This window comes from Lepisma saccharinum, chromosome 17 (assembly GCF_977018435.1).
Source record: "Lepisma saccharinum chromosome 17, izLepSacc3.1, whole genome shotgun sequence".
Classification (NCBI taxonomy): Eukaryota; Metazoa; Arthropoda; class Insecta; order Zygentoma; family Lepismatidae; genus Lepisma; species Lepisma saccharinum.
In genome coordinates, this window is record NC_139245.1 from 44990945 (window position 1) to 45008322 (window position 17378).

Sequence of the window (17378 nt, forward strand, 5' to 3'; positions counted from 1 at the left end):
TATCCTAGCCAAAATTTAGCATCTCGTTGTCCACACTTTTCCGGTTTTATCAGTGGTATCTGATAAGTCGTTGACAAGCTGTCACAATGTACAGGATTGCGCACAAAAAAATGAGACGATGTTGTCAGATGTAAAATTTTCTCAAGCCGTTCTCACTTCTGTTGTGTTTAACCTAACCTAATTTGTTGCTCTACTTGTCTAAAGAGAAAAAAAGAAGTTTTTTTTTTTCAGTGGCAACGTTGGATCAAAATCTGTGGGCAAAACAGGTCAGTGAGATTTGTGCGCAATTCTGGATCCAAAGTGTGCGCATTTCTGGATCTAAAGTGTGCGCAACTCGGTTGTGGCGGAAATTCCAGTTTCTATCACAATCATTTCACGTATTTGACGATTTTTTAAAGAACATTTGGACGAGAGGGAGGTGAACTTTGAACTTCCCCCCTCTCTCTTGTCCTCGTACACCATGTCCTCCTATGATCATGTTTTTCGAAGAGCATTGCAACGCTATAACGTTATAAGAACGTATCTATCCATTTATGATAATTCGCCCTTCAATCCAAACTTTCTTTTGCTACGATGTTTAATTTGCATGTTAAGGAAAGTTCAATTATTATTTTTCTTAATTGTTGTTGGGAAGTCTGTTTTAATTGAATTTTACATCATGATAGTCATTTTAAGTATTAAAGTTGAAGATACCATGTAGTTATGCATTTAAGACCTAGGCATTGTTTTCGACCAAAAGCTCTCATTTGAGGAACAAATTTTAAGCACCACTAACAGGGCCATGCGTCTCTTAGGTTTACTGTACCGTTTCACTGAAATTAGTGACATCTCAGCCATCACCTTGTACTTCAAATCATTCATTTCCCCAATAATAGAATACTGCTCTCCCGGCTGGTCCATGGCATGTCCCGCTCATCTCTCTAGAATCGATTCAGTCTTTCACTTCTTCCTAGCTATAGTTCGATACAGGGTTCCCTCATTACACAATATTTCATCTCCGCATCTCTTGTCTTTTCTAAACCTACAAACTGCTCATCAGCGACGTTTGCAGAATGATTTCAGTTATTTATACAAAATTGTGAATGGCAAAATCCGCTGCAACACACTTCTTGAGGAATTCCACTTTAGAGTACCTATGCGCTCAACTTGCAATACAAGATTATTTTAAAAAAAAAAAAAATCTAGACTTGAAATTAAAAAAAGATCTATCTTTTACAGACTTGCCACACAATACAATGATCTATCATCAAGAATCGATATATTTTCCTCAAAGTTTGCCTTTCGGTTATCTATTAGAAGAAATGTTTGTAAATAATATCAAATAGTGCCATCTTTACTTATTTTTTGTTAATTTGCTACTCACTTTTGTGTTATTTTGTTACTTTTATTATTATTTTTTAAATATGTTTTGCTTATTATTATTATCTTTGCATTTTCATTGTTGACAATTTCAGTATAAAATGGCCAACTGTGCTGTATCTGAAATTTTATCAATAAATAAATAAATTAAACGTGAGTGAACTGAATTGGTAGTTGAAATGGGGGTTTGAATTTATAATTTGTGAAACGCGTTTGAATCTCACAAGTGGCAATATCTCGAGGTACTTCAAATCATTCATTTCTCGATGGTGGTAGTGGATATTTCGATGCAATGCCTAGTAGAAGTAGCCAATCCTATATTATTGTAGTATCTCGTTTATCAGCAAGGTTTGGAGTAAGCTAATTTTGGCCAACTCCATGTGGAAAGACTGTGTTGGTTCATTTTTGATCTTTGGCTCTAACCTCCCTGAGGAGGAGACGGATTTCCGTTCCATACTGATAACTAGCTGCTTTGGAGTGTAGGTGATACCAGGAGGGGTCCACTGGAACCCTCTATTTTTGTACATCACTCTTTTCGTTGCCAAGTCAGCCCAGTTTATCATTCTATTGAAAGTTTTTGTAAAATGCCTCAGTCGGCCAAGTCAAAATTGGCTACATTTGACATGTTGGGCAAGGAATTTTTTTACATTTTTCTATATAATTAGGGATGGGAGCTACCGCCACTCCCCCCACCGTTAACGACTCCCAGATTGTAATTTCTGTCCCATTTCCTCTGCTGTGGTATGCTGTGTCCGTATAAGTTTAACTTCCCGGACCGTTCGACGATACTCGTATAAACCTGCTTCTTATCTACACAGTGTATCTTATCTCAGCAAATCAGTGGAATTGCGGAAACCAAAATATATATACTCGTGATGGAATTCCCAGTTTTGTCGAGTGTGTCGGTGTGAATGTTTAGTTTGCATAGGAACATACTTTGGCACGAGGGTTAATCTGGAATCTGTTGAAAGATTCGATGCAAGAAGTATCACAATAGTTCACTGAAGGAATCGCGTTCCTTTATCACATTTGCGTGATTTTTTTTCGGTGCCTCCGCGATGTCGTTGCGGCTTTGTTATCAAGGGCCCTGGGTTCGATACGCGGGGGAGGAGGAGTGTAAGAGGTGATCTCGAAAGGTACCCAAATTCAACTTCTCTTCGTGTAGTACACCTCCTGTATACTGCATCTGTACAGGCCAATGAGGCTGTGGCATCTAGACCTATACCCTATCTCAGTATCTCTGGAGCAAGGCCGCGCATAACGTCAGAGAAGGGGAGGAAATCAAGTTGGAAGAGCGAAGCAGTACACGCTGCTGCGAAGGCTGCAGTCGCCTTCCCTCCTCCACGCAATCGAGTTTTCTCACGTATTCATTGGTGGAGCCGTTTCGCGTTACTACTCCAGAGATATCTGGGACAGGGTATACAGCCAGTATAATCCTCTGTGGGGTTGTATGATGTGTTGGGTTTTATTTTTATTCATACATGTGCTGGTCGCACCTTTGCAGCCTCCGCTTTTAACTTGGGTAAGGAGAATTCAGTCCTCATAAAGACGAGTTGGTCTGTTATGCTAAGGGACTTGGACCCCGTATGACGTGACAGGTGTTACTAGCCTAAGTGCAGACCCACCCACGTTTTAAATTTGTCATTGAGTCATCTAAGTAGCAAACCCTCTTGATTTCATTTGTCACGCAAGATTGAAGATGCATTGCACCAAAGTGTGAAATATTTCGTGGATTGCTAGATAGTTTGAGTAATTGCATTTAAGGATGCCCCAAACATAGTATTTCAATAGTGAGACAAAATAATTTAAGCTGTACAACACTTGAGAGGAAATTCTAGTTATTTTCTATTTTGACGAATTTCACTAGAAATTAGCATTTTGCATGTTTTTGAAAAATTTGGACACGGTAACGCAGAAGAATTAATGGAATGTGTGGAAGATTGGTGCAGCCATGACAAGTCTATTAGCAGTGAATATTTCTTATGTACTATTTATGTTTGTTGCAATTACACTGTGTAAAAATTCGAACTTATGTCAGATATTAATACACAGAAGAAACACAAATTAGTTAGCAATTGTAAAAAAAAAATCGGGCAAGACATACGTTTCGTGACCAGCACTTTTTTGTTACTACTCACAAACATAATTTTTCTTGTCCATGTCTGATCTTTAATTATTATTATTATTTTGCAAACGTGATTCACAGCAGTCATATCTTCCCTACCTTTCCAAAGTTTATTAATGGCACTATGGCATTGTGTTCTGCTTCCAGGTGGGCATGGACACATATTGAGATGGAACTCTAGTGTTTGTAGTGATATTCAATATGCAGTGGAAAATGAATGATGATAGCATATTTTATGCTGTGGTTTTCCTGCTTCCTTTGTACCAAATGTTTTCACAATTTCCTCCAAGAATAATTATTTTCCCAGATTCTTCCTTGACAGGATGATTATGAAATCCTTGAATAAATGTAAATATACATTCCGACCGTGGAAGTCGAGATTAGCTGAAGAGAACGAATCTACGCGAGGTTGGAGAAGTAGGTAGAATCATGGACTACACAACACTGTAAGTTTAAGATCAGTATTTCATTTGGTTGTTTCGTTTATTGTGGCTGGGTTTGTTTTGCTTGCTTGCGGCGGCTGTTGCAACTCATAACATCCCTATTTAAGGCGAGGAGTGACAGTTTTACACTAGGTGTGCATATTTCAATATCGTCGGAATGGGTATTGCTACTGGGGAAAAGAAACTGGTGTACAAGAGATTGATTGATTTGCTTTATTTTACTTCGCTTTTGTGCCACTTTTGATTAATTTGCTAAGATGGGGATGAGTGATGATATGATCACATTGATGAATGGACACTCACAAACATCGATGCCCAGGCCGGGATTCGAACCCGTAACCCCTGGCGTCGTAGCGCGATGTGCTAACCACTCCGCCACGGGGGCCGGCTGCTGTACAAGAGCAACAAGAGAATCTGAATTTCTCCCCATGTTGCAAGTGGAAGCGATTTTTAAAGTTGATTATTAAGCTAGATACGATGTTTGAAAAATATGATGAACATGAATTTTCAGAATCCCATGCATTCGTTATAGAGAGAAAAACGCAACAACTTTAAGTTACGGCTAAACAAATGCAAGTTTCGATTTTTCCGCTTACCAATCAAATCCTTAAACTGTCCTCTTTTCGTTCTTGTGTTTTTCTGTGCCATCCGAAGTTTGATATTCCCAAGAGAAGTAAAATAATACTCCCATAAGCGTAACACTAAGTTTTCTCCTCCTCCTACGACCATTTAGCGAACAGTCCTCTTGTTTTCCCAGCTCGCTGCGGGAAAAGGTCTTTGGGGGAGAAGCAGTTTAGGGTCCTCGCGTCTGACTGGACACAAACTCTTCCTCCTGCAATTAACATATTTTGCCGGCGATATCACTGTTTAATGACAGGGATCGTACTTTTCAATATCTGCAGGGTGGCTGCTCACCGGGAATTCCTTGAATTCCGGGAATTCTGCGTGAATTATTGGCTGCGGGAACTATGCGTGAATTCTACTTGAATTTTTCTCCGTAGACGTGAAAAACTGCGACTTTTATTCAGCCAAATCCCATTGAATTTATACATATTTGTAAGTGCTCTGAGGCAAGTTTTTCACAATTTAGATTTTATTTTTATCAAGGAAGAAGAAGAAAGCTGCATGGAAAATAAAACAGAATTCTCTCAATCCGTTTACTTTGTTATTATACTTTGCACAACAATCTACCTGACAGATGGAAGTTTATTGCAAGAAATTGATTAGGTAAATTTGTAAATTCTTGTACACTTAACAATTTTTCGAAGTATGGTATCTTCGTAATATTTGTGACCTGTGTTTGTAGAGGTATTTCGCGTCTGAGTATGTGAAATGGTAAATGCAATCTCCGCACCTTAAATTGGATGTTTTAAGTAGTATATATACTGTTTAATTGAATTGAATTAGAATTTCTGTATACATTGGAATCACACAAACCCTTTATATTGTTAATATATTCGTTTGTGTCGGTGGTGAGAGGCGGTCGTAACGTTGAAATAGAGGTAACATTTGCTTGCATCCTTGAATTTTTTGTAAAGTTCGCCTTGAAAACCGGGAATTATACTAGAGTGGCCACCCTCATCTGGTATCTGAGTTCCTTCTACGAGTATTACCCTTTTCATTTTCATTTTGGAAATATTACGACATAGTCTGGCGTGTCTTGTTATTATTTGCCATCGTCGATCTCTGTAGCGGAGTGGTTAACGCAGCGCGCTAGATCCCGGGTTCGTATCCCGGCATGGGTGTACTTTGCGAGTGTCCTTCATCAATTTCATCATTGTCATCTTCGGGATAAGCCAAAAAGTGGCAGAAAAGCGAAGTGAAATAAACCAAACACCATGAAAGTGCACGAACTCTGCCATTATAGAGATGCACTAATCAGCACCACACTACTTCCGCCTTTACCCTTCAGTGTTACCCCCGGTGCCCATTTTATTTTAGGCTGTGTCAACCCAAGAGGTTTCTAATGCAGGGGTATCTGAAAAATCCCACCTCAGATCACCTACCCCGCGGGAACCTACCTGGCAGTCCGACTACCTCAATCCTAAATGTAGGCAAACCGGTTTTGATCTCTGTGGTGAGAGCCAAACTCATTCATTCGGTTGTTCTATTAATTGTAACGTGGGTTTATGGGAACTGAAAGTGGTTATTGCATAATACATTTAGTTCGGCTCCCGGCTTCGTTCACCGACAGGCATTATCTCGTACCTGCCCATTCAATTTGCAATCGCCGTACGGAAGTGTAATTCCGCGGGGGACCTCCGTCAATCGGGAGTCGCTCCGGAGAACAGCAGAGAGCGAGTGAGTCAGCGCTACGCTCCTGCCAGCAATCAATACTCGCATCGTGAGTCACCTGATGCATCACATGTTGTTCTGCACGGTACGTGAGATCTGCTCTGCAGGTCCTTTTCGTAATCTTCTCCCATCAATGAACGGTCGTTTGCTTATTGTAAGATTAAGTGTCGCAGGTCAAGGGCAAACCTAGGAGGTAGTCGACATATCTTTATAGTACATACCTTGGAACTTGACAACTAATTTATGTTTATCGAAGAGTTAATTGCGACAGGGCTCTTACAATGTGATACTGTCATCTAGCTCCCCAAGACAAACTCGGGAGCTTTCATATCGAAGAGTCAAGCTACACACGTCGCTTGGAAGCGAACCCTCAGTGATCAATGTAACCTTTCGAACCGAAGTGACAGCTGCACGTGTCTCTCAGACCAAGCCGTTTCCTCAATACCGTCGCGGTGGTCCGTTGTTACCGCATGTTCGGTGAATGCTTATAGACTGAACGGGCCCGTGTCGCTTCGGTCTGAAATCTATTAGGTGCGTTCAAATGAAAAGGTCCATTTCCTTGCAGAAACTTTATTACAGTAGTTGGCTACACATATTCACCGTATGAGGTAAGACACTGGTTCCACTTTGAAACAAGGTTATGAATTCCTTGGTAGAAGAAGTCCTTGTGCTGGGAATGAAACCATTCCCCGACAGCTTCCTGCAGCTCAGGACTCGAGGCAAGGCGTCGTCCTCTGAGGTGTTTCTTCATAGGTCCGAAAATGTGATAATCACATGGACTCAAGTCAGAACTGTAGGCAGGGTGGTCTAGCACTTCCCAATGGAATGATTGCAACATATCCTGTGTCTGTCTGGCTGTATGGGGACGAGCATTGTCCTGGAGTAAAATGATGCCTTTGCTGAGTTTTCCTCGATGCTTATTCTTGATTGATGTCCGTAGACGATGCAGTGTTTCACAGTACGTGTTTGCAATAATTGTGTGTCCCTCCGGAACTCCACTAGCAGTGGCCCTTGGTCAGAAAAATACGGTCATCATAAGTTTGCCGACTTTAGGTAGTGACTTGCTTTTCTTTGGTTTTGGTGATCCTGTATGCTTCCATTCCATACTGTCCCTCCTTGATTCTGGCTGGTAATACGGACAGATGGATTCATCTCCAGCAATGATTTTGCTGATAAAGTCCTCACCTTCATTCCTGTATCGCATCAAATGAGCCAATGACATTCCCATTCTGCACATTTTTTGTTCCTCTGACAAACACTTTGGCACCCATTGTGCGCACATTTGTTCGCCAATGGCTGCCAGGGATATTCGTCTGTCTTCTTGAATAAGGTTGTCAATAGCAGCCACTGTCCAATCAGGAATGCGATTTTTCAACTGTCCCGGCCGAGCATCGTCCTTAAATGTGTTTCGTCCACCACGAAAACGCCTACATCAGTTTCTCACTGTCTTGTGCGATACACATTTTTCATACACAACTTTCATTCTCCTATGAATGTCCGCTGGATGTACTCCTTCGGCATGAAGAAACCGAATAACACCCCGCTGTTCTTCCATTGTTCAGCACAGCGTTCCACCTGGGGGGAAGAAAGTGAAGGTGATTAGATAACAGACACGTTCTACCTGGACACACTTGCGCATGCGCTGATGCCTCATTACTAAGACGTCACATATACCTGTAGGTATACAAAACACATGAAATTACTGTCTCGTATAAAAGGCTTTTTCAGAGAAAATGAAATGGACCTTTTCATTTGAATGAACTAAGTATATTGATTCCACTTAATGTTGTCCCTTCCACATAGCTCTCTATTATATATTTACAGTAAACCACTTGCAAATGTTGACTGAACTCAATTTCCGATCATAGCTAAGAATGTACCCCTTCCCTTGTGTCACATTGTTTTGTTTTTGTTGTATTTATTACAGTCAGTAAAATTCTCTTGTAATACTATCTCAAACTTTCAGTAAATGTATAAAAAAAATAGACCGTGTCCGAAATTTCATGACCGGTCTTCGATATTTCAAATGTCTTACATTGAAACCTTAGTTGCAAACCTGCTCGATTGAAGAAAGTCGGCGTGTAAGGAGTATCCTATCAAGCCATCCAAATGTCAGTCTATCGTCCATCAGCACACCATGGACTTCCTTGTTTAGTGTGACGAGGCTCTCGCACATAGACTCACAGCCGGTAATGTGTACCGAATATATGTTTGTGAGTGTGCTTGGATCACTTTCATAAGATCACTATTCATCCTCATCTTTGCGATTAGCCAAAAGTGGCAGAAAAGCGAAATGGAAAAAAAACAGTCAATTAATATTGACTTTTTGTACTTAATCTCTAAATTTCATTCATTACTTGTTGATGATCACTGTCATGTAAGAAACTAATAATGTATATGTTTCCATTTTAACTGTACGTTTCAGATCATTTTACGTTGCTTTCCCGAGTCCCAATTTTGGATATAATAATTCAATAGACCTCAGATCATACCTTGTTGGAGCACCAAGTTGGACAGATATCAAGTTTTATTATACTGTCAAACACACTGATATTGTTTGTACTTCGGCACAACGCACTGGGATTTTGGGAAATAAATAAATAAAGCAGCAAGAACAAACTTTATGTAATTTAAAGTCTACAACAAAGGTTTTAATTTTTCGGAATGGTATATCTATCTTTGAGGTCTCAAAACAACATAATAGCAGCGTAGTATATTAATGTGCATATCTGATTCTTTAAATCAAGAGTGATAGCAAAATGTGAAAATTTAATCTTGCCAACTTGCAGCTTTGTGAAAAGGTGTAAGGTTCAATTCACAAAATTTCATGGAGCGATGAATCTGGAGGTAGTGCTTCAGTTTCCTTCTTCCTAACACCAGGATGATATTGAGGATATTAACAGACAACCTCCATGTCGAAATTTTTCAACCCTTCCCTGAAGCCCATTGATGCATAAAACATCCTTAATGTCGAATATATATTCCAAAGGTTTCGGAAAGCTGCCACTCAATCCTAACCTCCCCACTTCTGCTTTTGATACACATTCATTACAGTACCGGTCGTAAAAGTTGATTGACGTTCATCATAATGGATGAATATTTTACACATGGAAGGAAGAGAGGGTCGGGGTTCATAAGTGAAAGCAACATCGTGTTACAAAGTTCGCTTGAGTGGGATTGTCCACGATTAAAACTTTTAATGTCACACTCGCTTTCAGTAAAGGTTGCGAGATTTTCATCTTAAATTTATGTATATTTCAACAATGTAAGTTTTCAGAATGTGGAATATCATAACGTTTTCGGTTGTTTTTTTTCGAAATTAGAGGAAATTTTGAAAAAGACTTCGCTGACGTCGGCCAAAGGTTAAGCCGAAGTTTAAAGGGAACAAGAAAATGCCTGGGGTGTATCTGTTGCAGGCTGCGTTAGTAAGGATTATCTCTACCACTTTACACCCACTTGGCTAATTCTTTTTTGGTTGCAGGTAACAACTGACGTGATGCGGACATATTCCCTACTAACCCCCATTAGACACGCCACCGAGTTGTAAATATTATTAAAAAAGCTCGATGCGGTGAGTAATTTCTGTAAGCACACCTGATTGATAAGCGCGGTACCGCAGACCCTTATGGTGACATTTAAGAAAACTGGCAACACAGCTTTGTTATATTTCACCCCCTGGAATGACCTTAATTGTGAATGACGTTAAATTTGTTTTGTTCCGAAGCTTGATAGCGCGTTTTTGTGGTGAATCATTTCTTTGTTCCAAATCCCCTTTTGGACTGCATAGTGCCAATCTGTCGTCTGGCTGCGTGGACTGAAGACAGAATGAAGTGCCTGAAGTGGTTTAGGCCTAAGGTAATTATTAATGTTTTACAGTTTTAATTTCATTGCGAAATTTCGTATTCGAATGTGTTGTTTTTGAGATTTTGTTTTCGCATCTTCTTGTCTGTAGCTTCAAGTGTCTCGCCCACACGTTTCGTAAATACAACTTCGGTGCCCCAGTGAGTGTTTTGGAGTGATTACATAGTGTGATGCAAATTCTTGGAACATACATGCTGCTTTGTGCTTATTTTCAAATCGATGCATGTGAAATAACTAGATATATTATTAATATGGTGTCCTCTTCGAAATCGTACTATTATCATGCAGCAATCCACTTAGTAAGGGTCGTATCCCACTCAAAACTGTAAGTCTAGTGTCGATTGGCCTGTCATTGCTGAAAGTAGGGCCGCCAAACTTGTTTATTTGCAGGGCAAGTAAGTTGTCGAACCGTTGATCTCAGGCCATATTGCACACAATACTAACATTTAAGATGATAATGTACTAAATCTGCTAATACTAGTGGGTTTTGTAAATACTAAGGCAGGCCACACGAAAGGCCACGACGGGACGTACAAACGTGAACAATCAAATCTCGGATTCAAGTATTTGTTATTTTGAATATTCAATACATACAACCGGAATGTTAACATTTTGTTCCTCAGTAAAAAGTGTATGAAATTCCAGAAACATGCACTAAATATGGCCAAGTACAGATATTTGATATTTTTTTATTTATCTATCGTCGATATATCAGGTTTCAAAGCTCATTTCGGGTAATTATAAACCCATACATTATCAGAGTTCTGTTGTTCATTCCAATTTCTGGGTCTGTCTGTAATTCAATTTATACAAGGTTAAGCGGGAGTGGGCCTACAGTTTAATGTGGAATTCGAACCACTATGGCATCAGATCTATTAGTATTGCAGCTTGGTGAATAGTCCAAATGTTCGTTTACATTGATATCACAAATAGAATTGGATCGGCCAGTATATGCGAGGTGCTACACTTGATGAAACGTTCCCCGTCTGGCATTTTTGCTCTCTTCCCAATACTGATACCCCCATAAGGACGTTGCTGGTGTATGCCTTTTTTGCGGGCACCTCAGAAAAAATAATCTCGTTTGGGACTCTGCTGCCCACAGCGTCGCTCCTTGTTGTAGGGAAGGGAGTTCTCCGGTGTATTTTTGGAAAGAGCAGCTGGACCGAAGGGAGCAGATACGAAGGGGAGCCAACCGCCGTGGATGCGACGATGACTCTCCTGAGTTGAGGGCCGCTGCAACTGTGCCCATCAGTAATCTTGTAGCCCTCCTGGTACTCGGACAGTTTGGCTTTGCGTACCAAGTGACTATAGTGTAACCGGATAGGCATTGCCTTCAGGTTACCAGTAGTAACGGTTGCTATATGGATGTATATTTGTTGTGAAGGAAGGCATCCACAAGTCAACATCACTTTCACCCCGGTAACTGCACAGTTGCAGGCCAACGAGGCTCTGGCGCCTGAACCTACAGCCAGTATAATTCTCTGTAGGGCTGTTCAAGTGCTGATGCCACCCTTTACAGCTTCAGCTTTTAACCTAGATAGTACTCGGAGATACGTGTTGTTTTTAGCTATGGAAAGAGTCTTGGCCCGTATAATGTAACGGGAATGCAAATAGCTCCAGGCGCTGACGCACCCAAAATTTTATTTCCATGAATCAATCACTTGTTCCATACTTGCACTTGGGCACTTGGACATATGCCTGACATTGTCTTTCATACGTAAATGGGAGATGTTACTGCTTACATATATGCGAGATATAACTATTTTCATGATATTTTCCCTATTTTTATTTAATTTTCTAGTTCGGCGTCCTATATGAAACACCCTATATGTTTCAACTTTTAGTGCATATTTTCAGCACCTAAAACAACAATTCTGTCCCTAATAATAAGGCAGTTTAGGTAATATAGTCCGACTGCGTTATGAACGAAAGTGCGCATGCGCTGACTGGACGATTACAGTGCAAAGTAGGGGTGGAACGCAGAAGGAAAGCAGGTTAAGATTGATTGATTGATTGATTGATTGATTTGGTGTTTTAGGTCCAGTTTATGCACAGTAAGGCTAATTGGGACTGGACCTACAGTTTAAAGTGGGATTCGAACCACTATGTGCCTCCACCGGGTATCGAACCAGGGACTCCTTGATTACAAGGCGATGACGCTACCACTGCACTATCGGGGAGGCCCACAGGTTAAGGAATAGCCTACGCTAACAAGGGAGTTAAGAGTTGTGAAAGCAATCACAAACACAACAAAGTGAGCATTAAAACAGCAACCGAACGCATACATACGGGTCTGATCTACCGTTGTTTCGATCATACCTACCTTCCCTATATCGAATAGATTTGCCCTATCGGATCATGCTAGTCTCAGTTTTCTTGGTCAGATAGTAGTACTGAAATCACCACAGCTTCACTTCAAACTTAGTAGAAACTCGTAGAATGCCGTTATGTTATTGACACCAAATAGTTAACCGGTAGCCCACCTTCGCGGTTCCTGGAATACAGAACTGGGACGCGAAAAAATCGATATTACGTAGACTTGCAACTTACGTAGGACGTAATTAATACTTTAATTCAAGCCATTACATGCATGTTCGATCTCGTCACCGAAGTTCCCGGGTTCGAGGCTTGGCATGAGTGTTTATTATGAATGTGCCTTCATCACTTTCACTAATCATCACTCATCTTCATCGTCGCGGGTAGCCAAACGTGACAGAAAAGCTTGATTGATTGAATTGGTGTTTCCGAACAACTATGTGCCTCCACAGGGTATCGAACCCGCAAGGCTTGACTGCAAGGCGACGACGCTACCACTGTGCCATGGGGAAGACCTAAAATTACAAGAAGGCGAGGGATGGAAGGGAGAAACCACATAAATCTTGAAACGCTCAAGTCATAGATGCGAGGAGTGGCTATCGTTTCTGCGGTTGGCTTGCTTCATCATTATCTCTGTTAGCTTTCTTACGTAGTGCTCATGGCAATTTCCGGTAGAAACTCCTGATGCACTAACATGACCGAGTTAGCACCACTGTCTCGATGGAGAGAAAAAAATCGAAACTTCTTCCGGCACCGCTGTCACGGAATTTTCCTGTTACCATGTGCACACCCTGCTGACTTGTTCTTTCTCTTTTTTTTTTTTTTTATCTCTGGCGAGGAATCATAGGGGCTGGAAACGATATCGCCTTTCAGCTAGTGAAACGATACGTGCTTTTTTTTTTCCTTGGCCTGACGAAATTCTAGTGGCCAAGTTAACTCGTATTCTCTGTGAAATTCACTGAGACTTTAAATTTGTCTACACTGTTTTTTATCTTTTCATTTCAATTGTCCCTTAAAACAAGATTTTTGATTGTTTAGCTAAGCGCAGAACTTTATCAAAAATAGAAAACTACTTTTTTAGTGAACTTTCGTCATCATTGAATAAGATCATCTGGGTTGTCAAATGTGAACTCATTGATCCCATAGATATTCTGTCCCCCAGTTCGGAGGTTGAAGGTTCTTCAAAGCCTTAAAATTAAACTCATAATTTTTTTAAGAGAAAAGATTTCTTGCAATAAATGCAAAGTCACACGAAATTACTTCCATTTTCGGTCCATCTCTGTTCAATTGTTCGACTTTGCCCGACTTTGCCTATAGCGTAGTGACTAACAGCTTTGATCCCTGGTGAAAGCATGAGCAGTTGAGGATCGTAAGGAGACTTGTCGAGACTTGGTATCGTTGCGGTTTTTGATATATATTGTTTTTTTTAAATAAAAAAAACCTTTTATTATGACACTTTTTCAGACGTTCCAAGCGGACATCTACTACCTGGTTCTTTAAAGATAAGTCATTGCACAGTAAACACATTAGTGTCAATTGTGAACATGTGGTGTGGTTGCATGTGTGTTCAGGATAAGATGCCATTCCCAAGAGCCCGTAGCGTCGAAACGAGGCATCAAGAAGAGAATATTATTAGGAAAAGTTGTGTGCCTTAAAATATAGCCAAATATATAATGGAGTTTGGTTTGAGTTGTTGTTTTAAGTCCACTTTATGCACATTATGGTTAATCGGGACTGGACCTACAGTTTAAAGTGGGATCCGAACCACTTGTGCCTCCACCGGGTATCGAACCCGGGACCCCTTGATTACAAGGCAATGACGCTACCACTGCGCCATATGGGAGGCCAAATATATAATGGAAAACTTCGCGCTCCTCTTTGGATCTCACAATTTAAATTACGCGTTCCTAACAATAAGACGCGACCCAATCATCAAACCTTTTTTGTGAATAGAGCGCGAACAAACATTGTCAAGAAATCCCCTATCTGGAGAATGAGTGTTCTCTACAATGCCTTAGAAAAGCGTAACAAAAATATTGATTTGTTCTCTATGCCATATATAAAATTTAAAAACAGTGTAATGAAAACAGTATCAAATAACGGTCACTGAAGCGTGTATGAAAACCTGTATCTCTGAACGCTCTAACTGGGCGCCAGCCTGTTGAGTTCATTAATGTAAATAAATAAATAAAGAAATAACCTATATGCTCATTGACTCATTGTGCATTTTGTTGAGACACTATATTTCGATACAAGACCGAGACGGATGTTTAAATATCGAGACGGGAGAAGTAGCTACAACTCCAAACAGACACACCGCCAAGGTTCGTCTCGATGCCATCCTAGTCAGCAGTGGTCCCGGGTTCGATACCCGGTGGAGGCACATGGTGGTTCGGATCCCACTTTAAACCGTACGTCCAGTCCTGATTAGCCTATATGTGCATAAAAGTGAACTTAAAACTCAAGAACAACATAATGAGCAGGGGTTGGAATCTAACTTTAAACTGTAGTTCCGGTCCCGATGAACCTCCTTGAGCACAAAGTTGACTTGATCTTATTTTTCTCACAGTACGCTCTGTCTCATCTCAAGGCTAGGAAAGCATAGATAAGATTAAGAACAATGCACACCCAAACAAGTTCCAGTGTGTATGTCCAGGTGTGATGAGAGTTTCCAGGAACAAGTGTCGGAGCTGTCCCGATATTTGGTGCCATTATCTTGAATGTTTCTAAGCTCGAAACAATGGAGATCCAGACTGGCATGATACCATGGCGCAGGTGCTAACATCCTCATTGCATACAAGTACTAAGAGACATCTCCGCTTGCCTCAGTCACCCAGCCTCGGAACATTACCTGCCTTTATGGTCCATTGCCTTGTGTTGTATGCATTTAATATCCGTGTGTCGTATCTGGAACGACGCATACGGAATTTCATGGCTCCATGCAAACATCCATGTGGAGCAGAAGTTAGCGTGACACTTGGGTACAATCCGGGCGTGTTCGATCCTGTTCAATATTTAGCGGAAACGTACCAGTCGTTGAGGCTAATGTCAATAAAAGCGGAATTGTGGAATAGTTCGTGTTACTTGTTTTGTAACGGGTCTGAGGGAGCGACCTATAGGATACTCTTGTTTCCCTTGTACAGCCTGGAAAACACATTTTCTAACAGGCTAACGAAGCGAAAGCGCCTGCATCCGTAGCCTCTGCGCAGGCGTGTGTTGTGCTCCTGTGGAACAGGGCTGGCCAAACCCGGATAAAATTTTATCCAGATATCTGATAATTTTCTATCCGGATATCCGAATGTGTGCATTATCCGGTCAGTTTTATCTTTTATCCATTTTACGAGCTATCCACATATTCTTTTATTCGTCATGTTGGTATTTCAGTGTACGGATTTTCTACAAATCCTTTATCAAATCTGTTCTATCCGCATATTCGGATATCAGGATTATCCATTACATCTGAAACTGATATCGGATAATTTGAAATCCGAATATCCGTTATCTGATTTTGTGGCCATCCCTACTGTGGAGTAGAATGCATAAGTACAAGGTGACGCAAAAGTCATCATCTGATTTTCTTAGCCTATAGCTTGGGTTTGAAATTAAGCAAAGTAGTTTTTTTGTGTTAAACTTTTTATTGATACTTGTAAGTTTTATGTCCTCAATTTTTAAACATAACATCGAATAAACGACCACCATTACGTTGGTGGTGTTGGAAAGAATCTGCGGGGAAATGTTTTCAATTTCATGCTGAATATTGTCCTTTAGTTGCTGTAACGTCTCTGGCTTATTCACATAAACCAATGACTTCAAATATCCCCAAAGGAAAAAATCTGGAGCGGTGAAATCGGGGGGCCTGGTCGGCCATGGCAAATCACCAAAACGGGATATTACTCTGCCCGGAAAAGTGTCACGGAAAAGAGCTAATGTTTCGCGGACTGTATGTGCGGTATACTTGTTCATTTTCGCACACAATAAATTTCGTTAGTATCTTCTATTTAACTGACAAAACACTACTGATATAAACAAGATATCAAACTAAAGGTCAATTCAAATAGCATGATGACTTTGGTGCAACCCCGTATTACTAAGTAAACTCTCATCACAATGCTTATTCTCTCAGTTTTATGTAATGAGAGCTTTCACAATTGAAACAAAACACCAAACAAGCTGCTGAAGACCCCTGCAACAACATACGTAAACATTGAGTTCTTAAAAACACTTAGGATGCAAGAGAAAAATTAAAATACTCATTAACAATATACCAAGCATTACTTGTTCGTTCCACTGTACAGCCGTAGCTTTTATCATGGTGTGGAGAGTTTAGTCACCAATAGGTTCAGAAGTTAGACAAAATTATTTTTAAAATGCCCCATACATTTCCTTCAGATGTGATGCCCCATACATTTCCTTCAGATGTGATGCCCCATACATTTCCTTCAGATGTGATGTTCAAGCTTCAATTTTTTACATATGAAAAAGAGAAAGAAAAAGGGTTCCCTTTTAGGTGAAAGTATTTTGAACAATTTCATTGTTGCTACGCGTCTGCAAAACCTGAAGAACAGGGAAATGTCAGGGAATTTTGCTTGTCAGGAAAATGTCAGAGAATTTTGCAGATCATCTGGAATTTACATGCATTTTGGATTCTGCAAGAGAAAAAGTTGCAAAATGAACAAGCAGTTCACTTCCACTTCTGGATTCGGTTCTTGTGATTCCACTCCCAAAAAATATTCAGTTCAGAAACTTGTTTCTTTCTTTCTTGTGATTCTCAGTCTTGTGCAATATTGTGGTTCCTTCGAATTTCTGTAATAAATTTTCACTTTTATAATACTAGATATTAGAAAGAATATCAAAGTAAAACTTGCAGTCCAGATATCTGATTGATAACTAAAGTACATTGACAATATGATCATAATTATCGGAAAGGTTGCTGAAGGTGAGGTTATAGTCTATTATTTTATAGATCTTAGTCTTGTTGG

At 40.3% G+C, this 17378-nt stretch overlaps 1 protein-coding gene across 9 annotated transcripts in view; it reads left to right on the top strand.

Annotated features, from left to right (window-relative positions):
* Positions 1–17378, top strand: part of pnut (septin 7-like protein pnut) — a 244743-nt gene that overhangs the window by 112516 nt on the left and 114849 nt on the right. The window contains exon 1 of one of the 9 annotated variants that reach the window (XM_083139394.1): positions 10033–10077. The exons of the other annotated variants lie outside the window; for them this stretch is intronic. Within the exon in view, the coding sequence (XP_082995520.1) occupies positions 10048–10077 (30 nt within the window). The 5' untranslated portion in view covers positions 10033–10047. Of the gene's footprint in view, positions 1–10032; positions 10078–17378 lie in introns of those variants that run through there. 9 annotated transcript variants of the gene reach the window in all.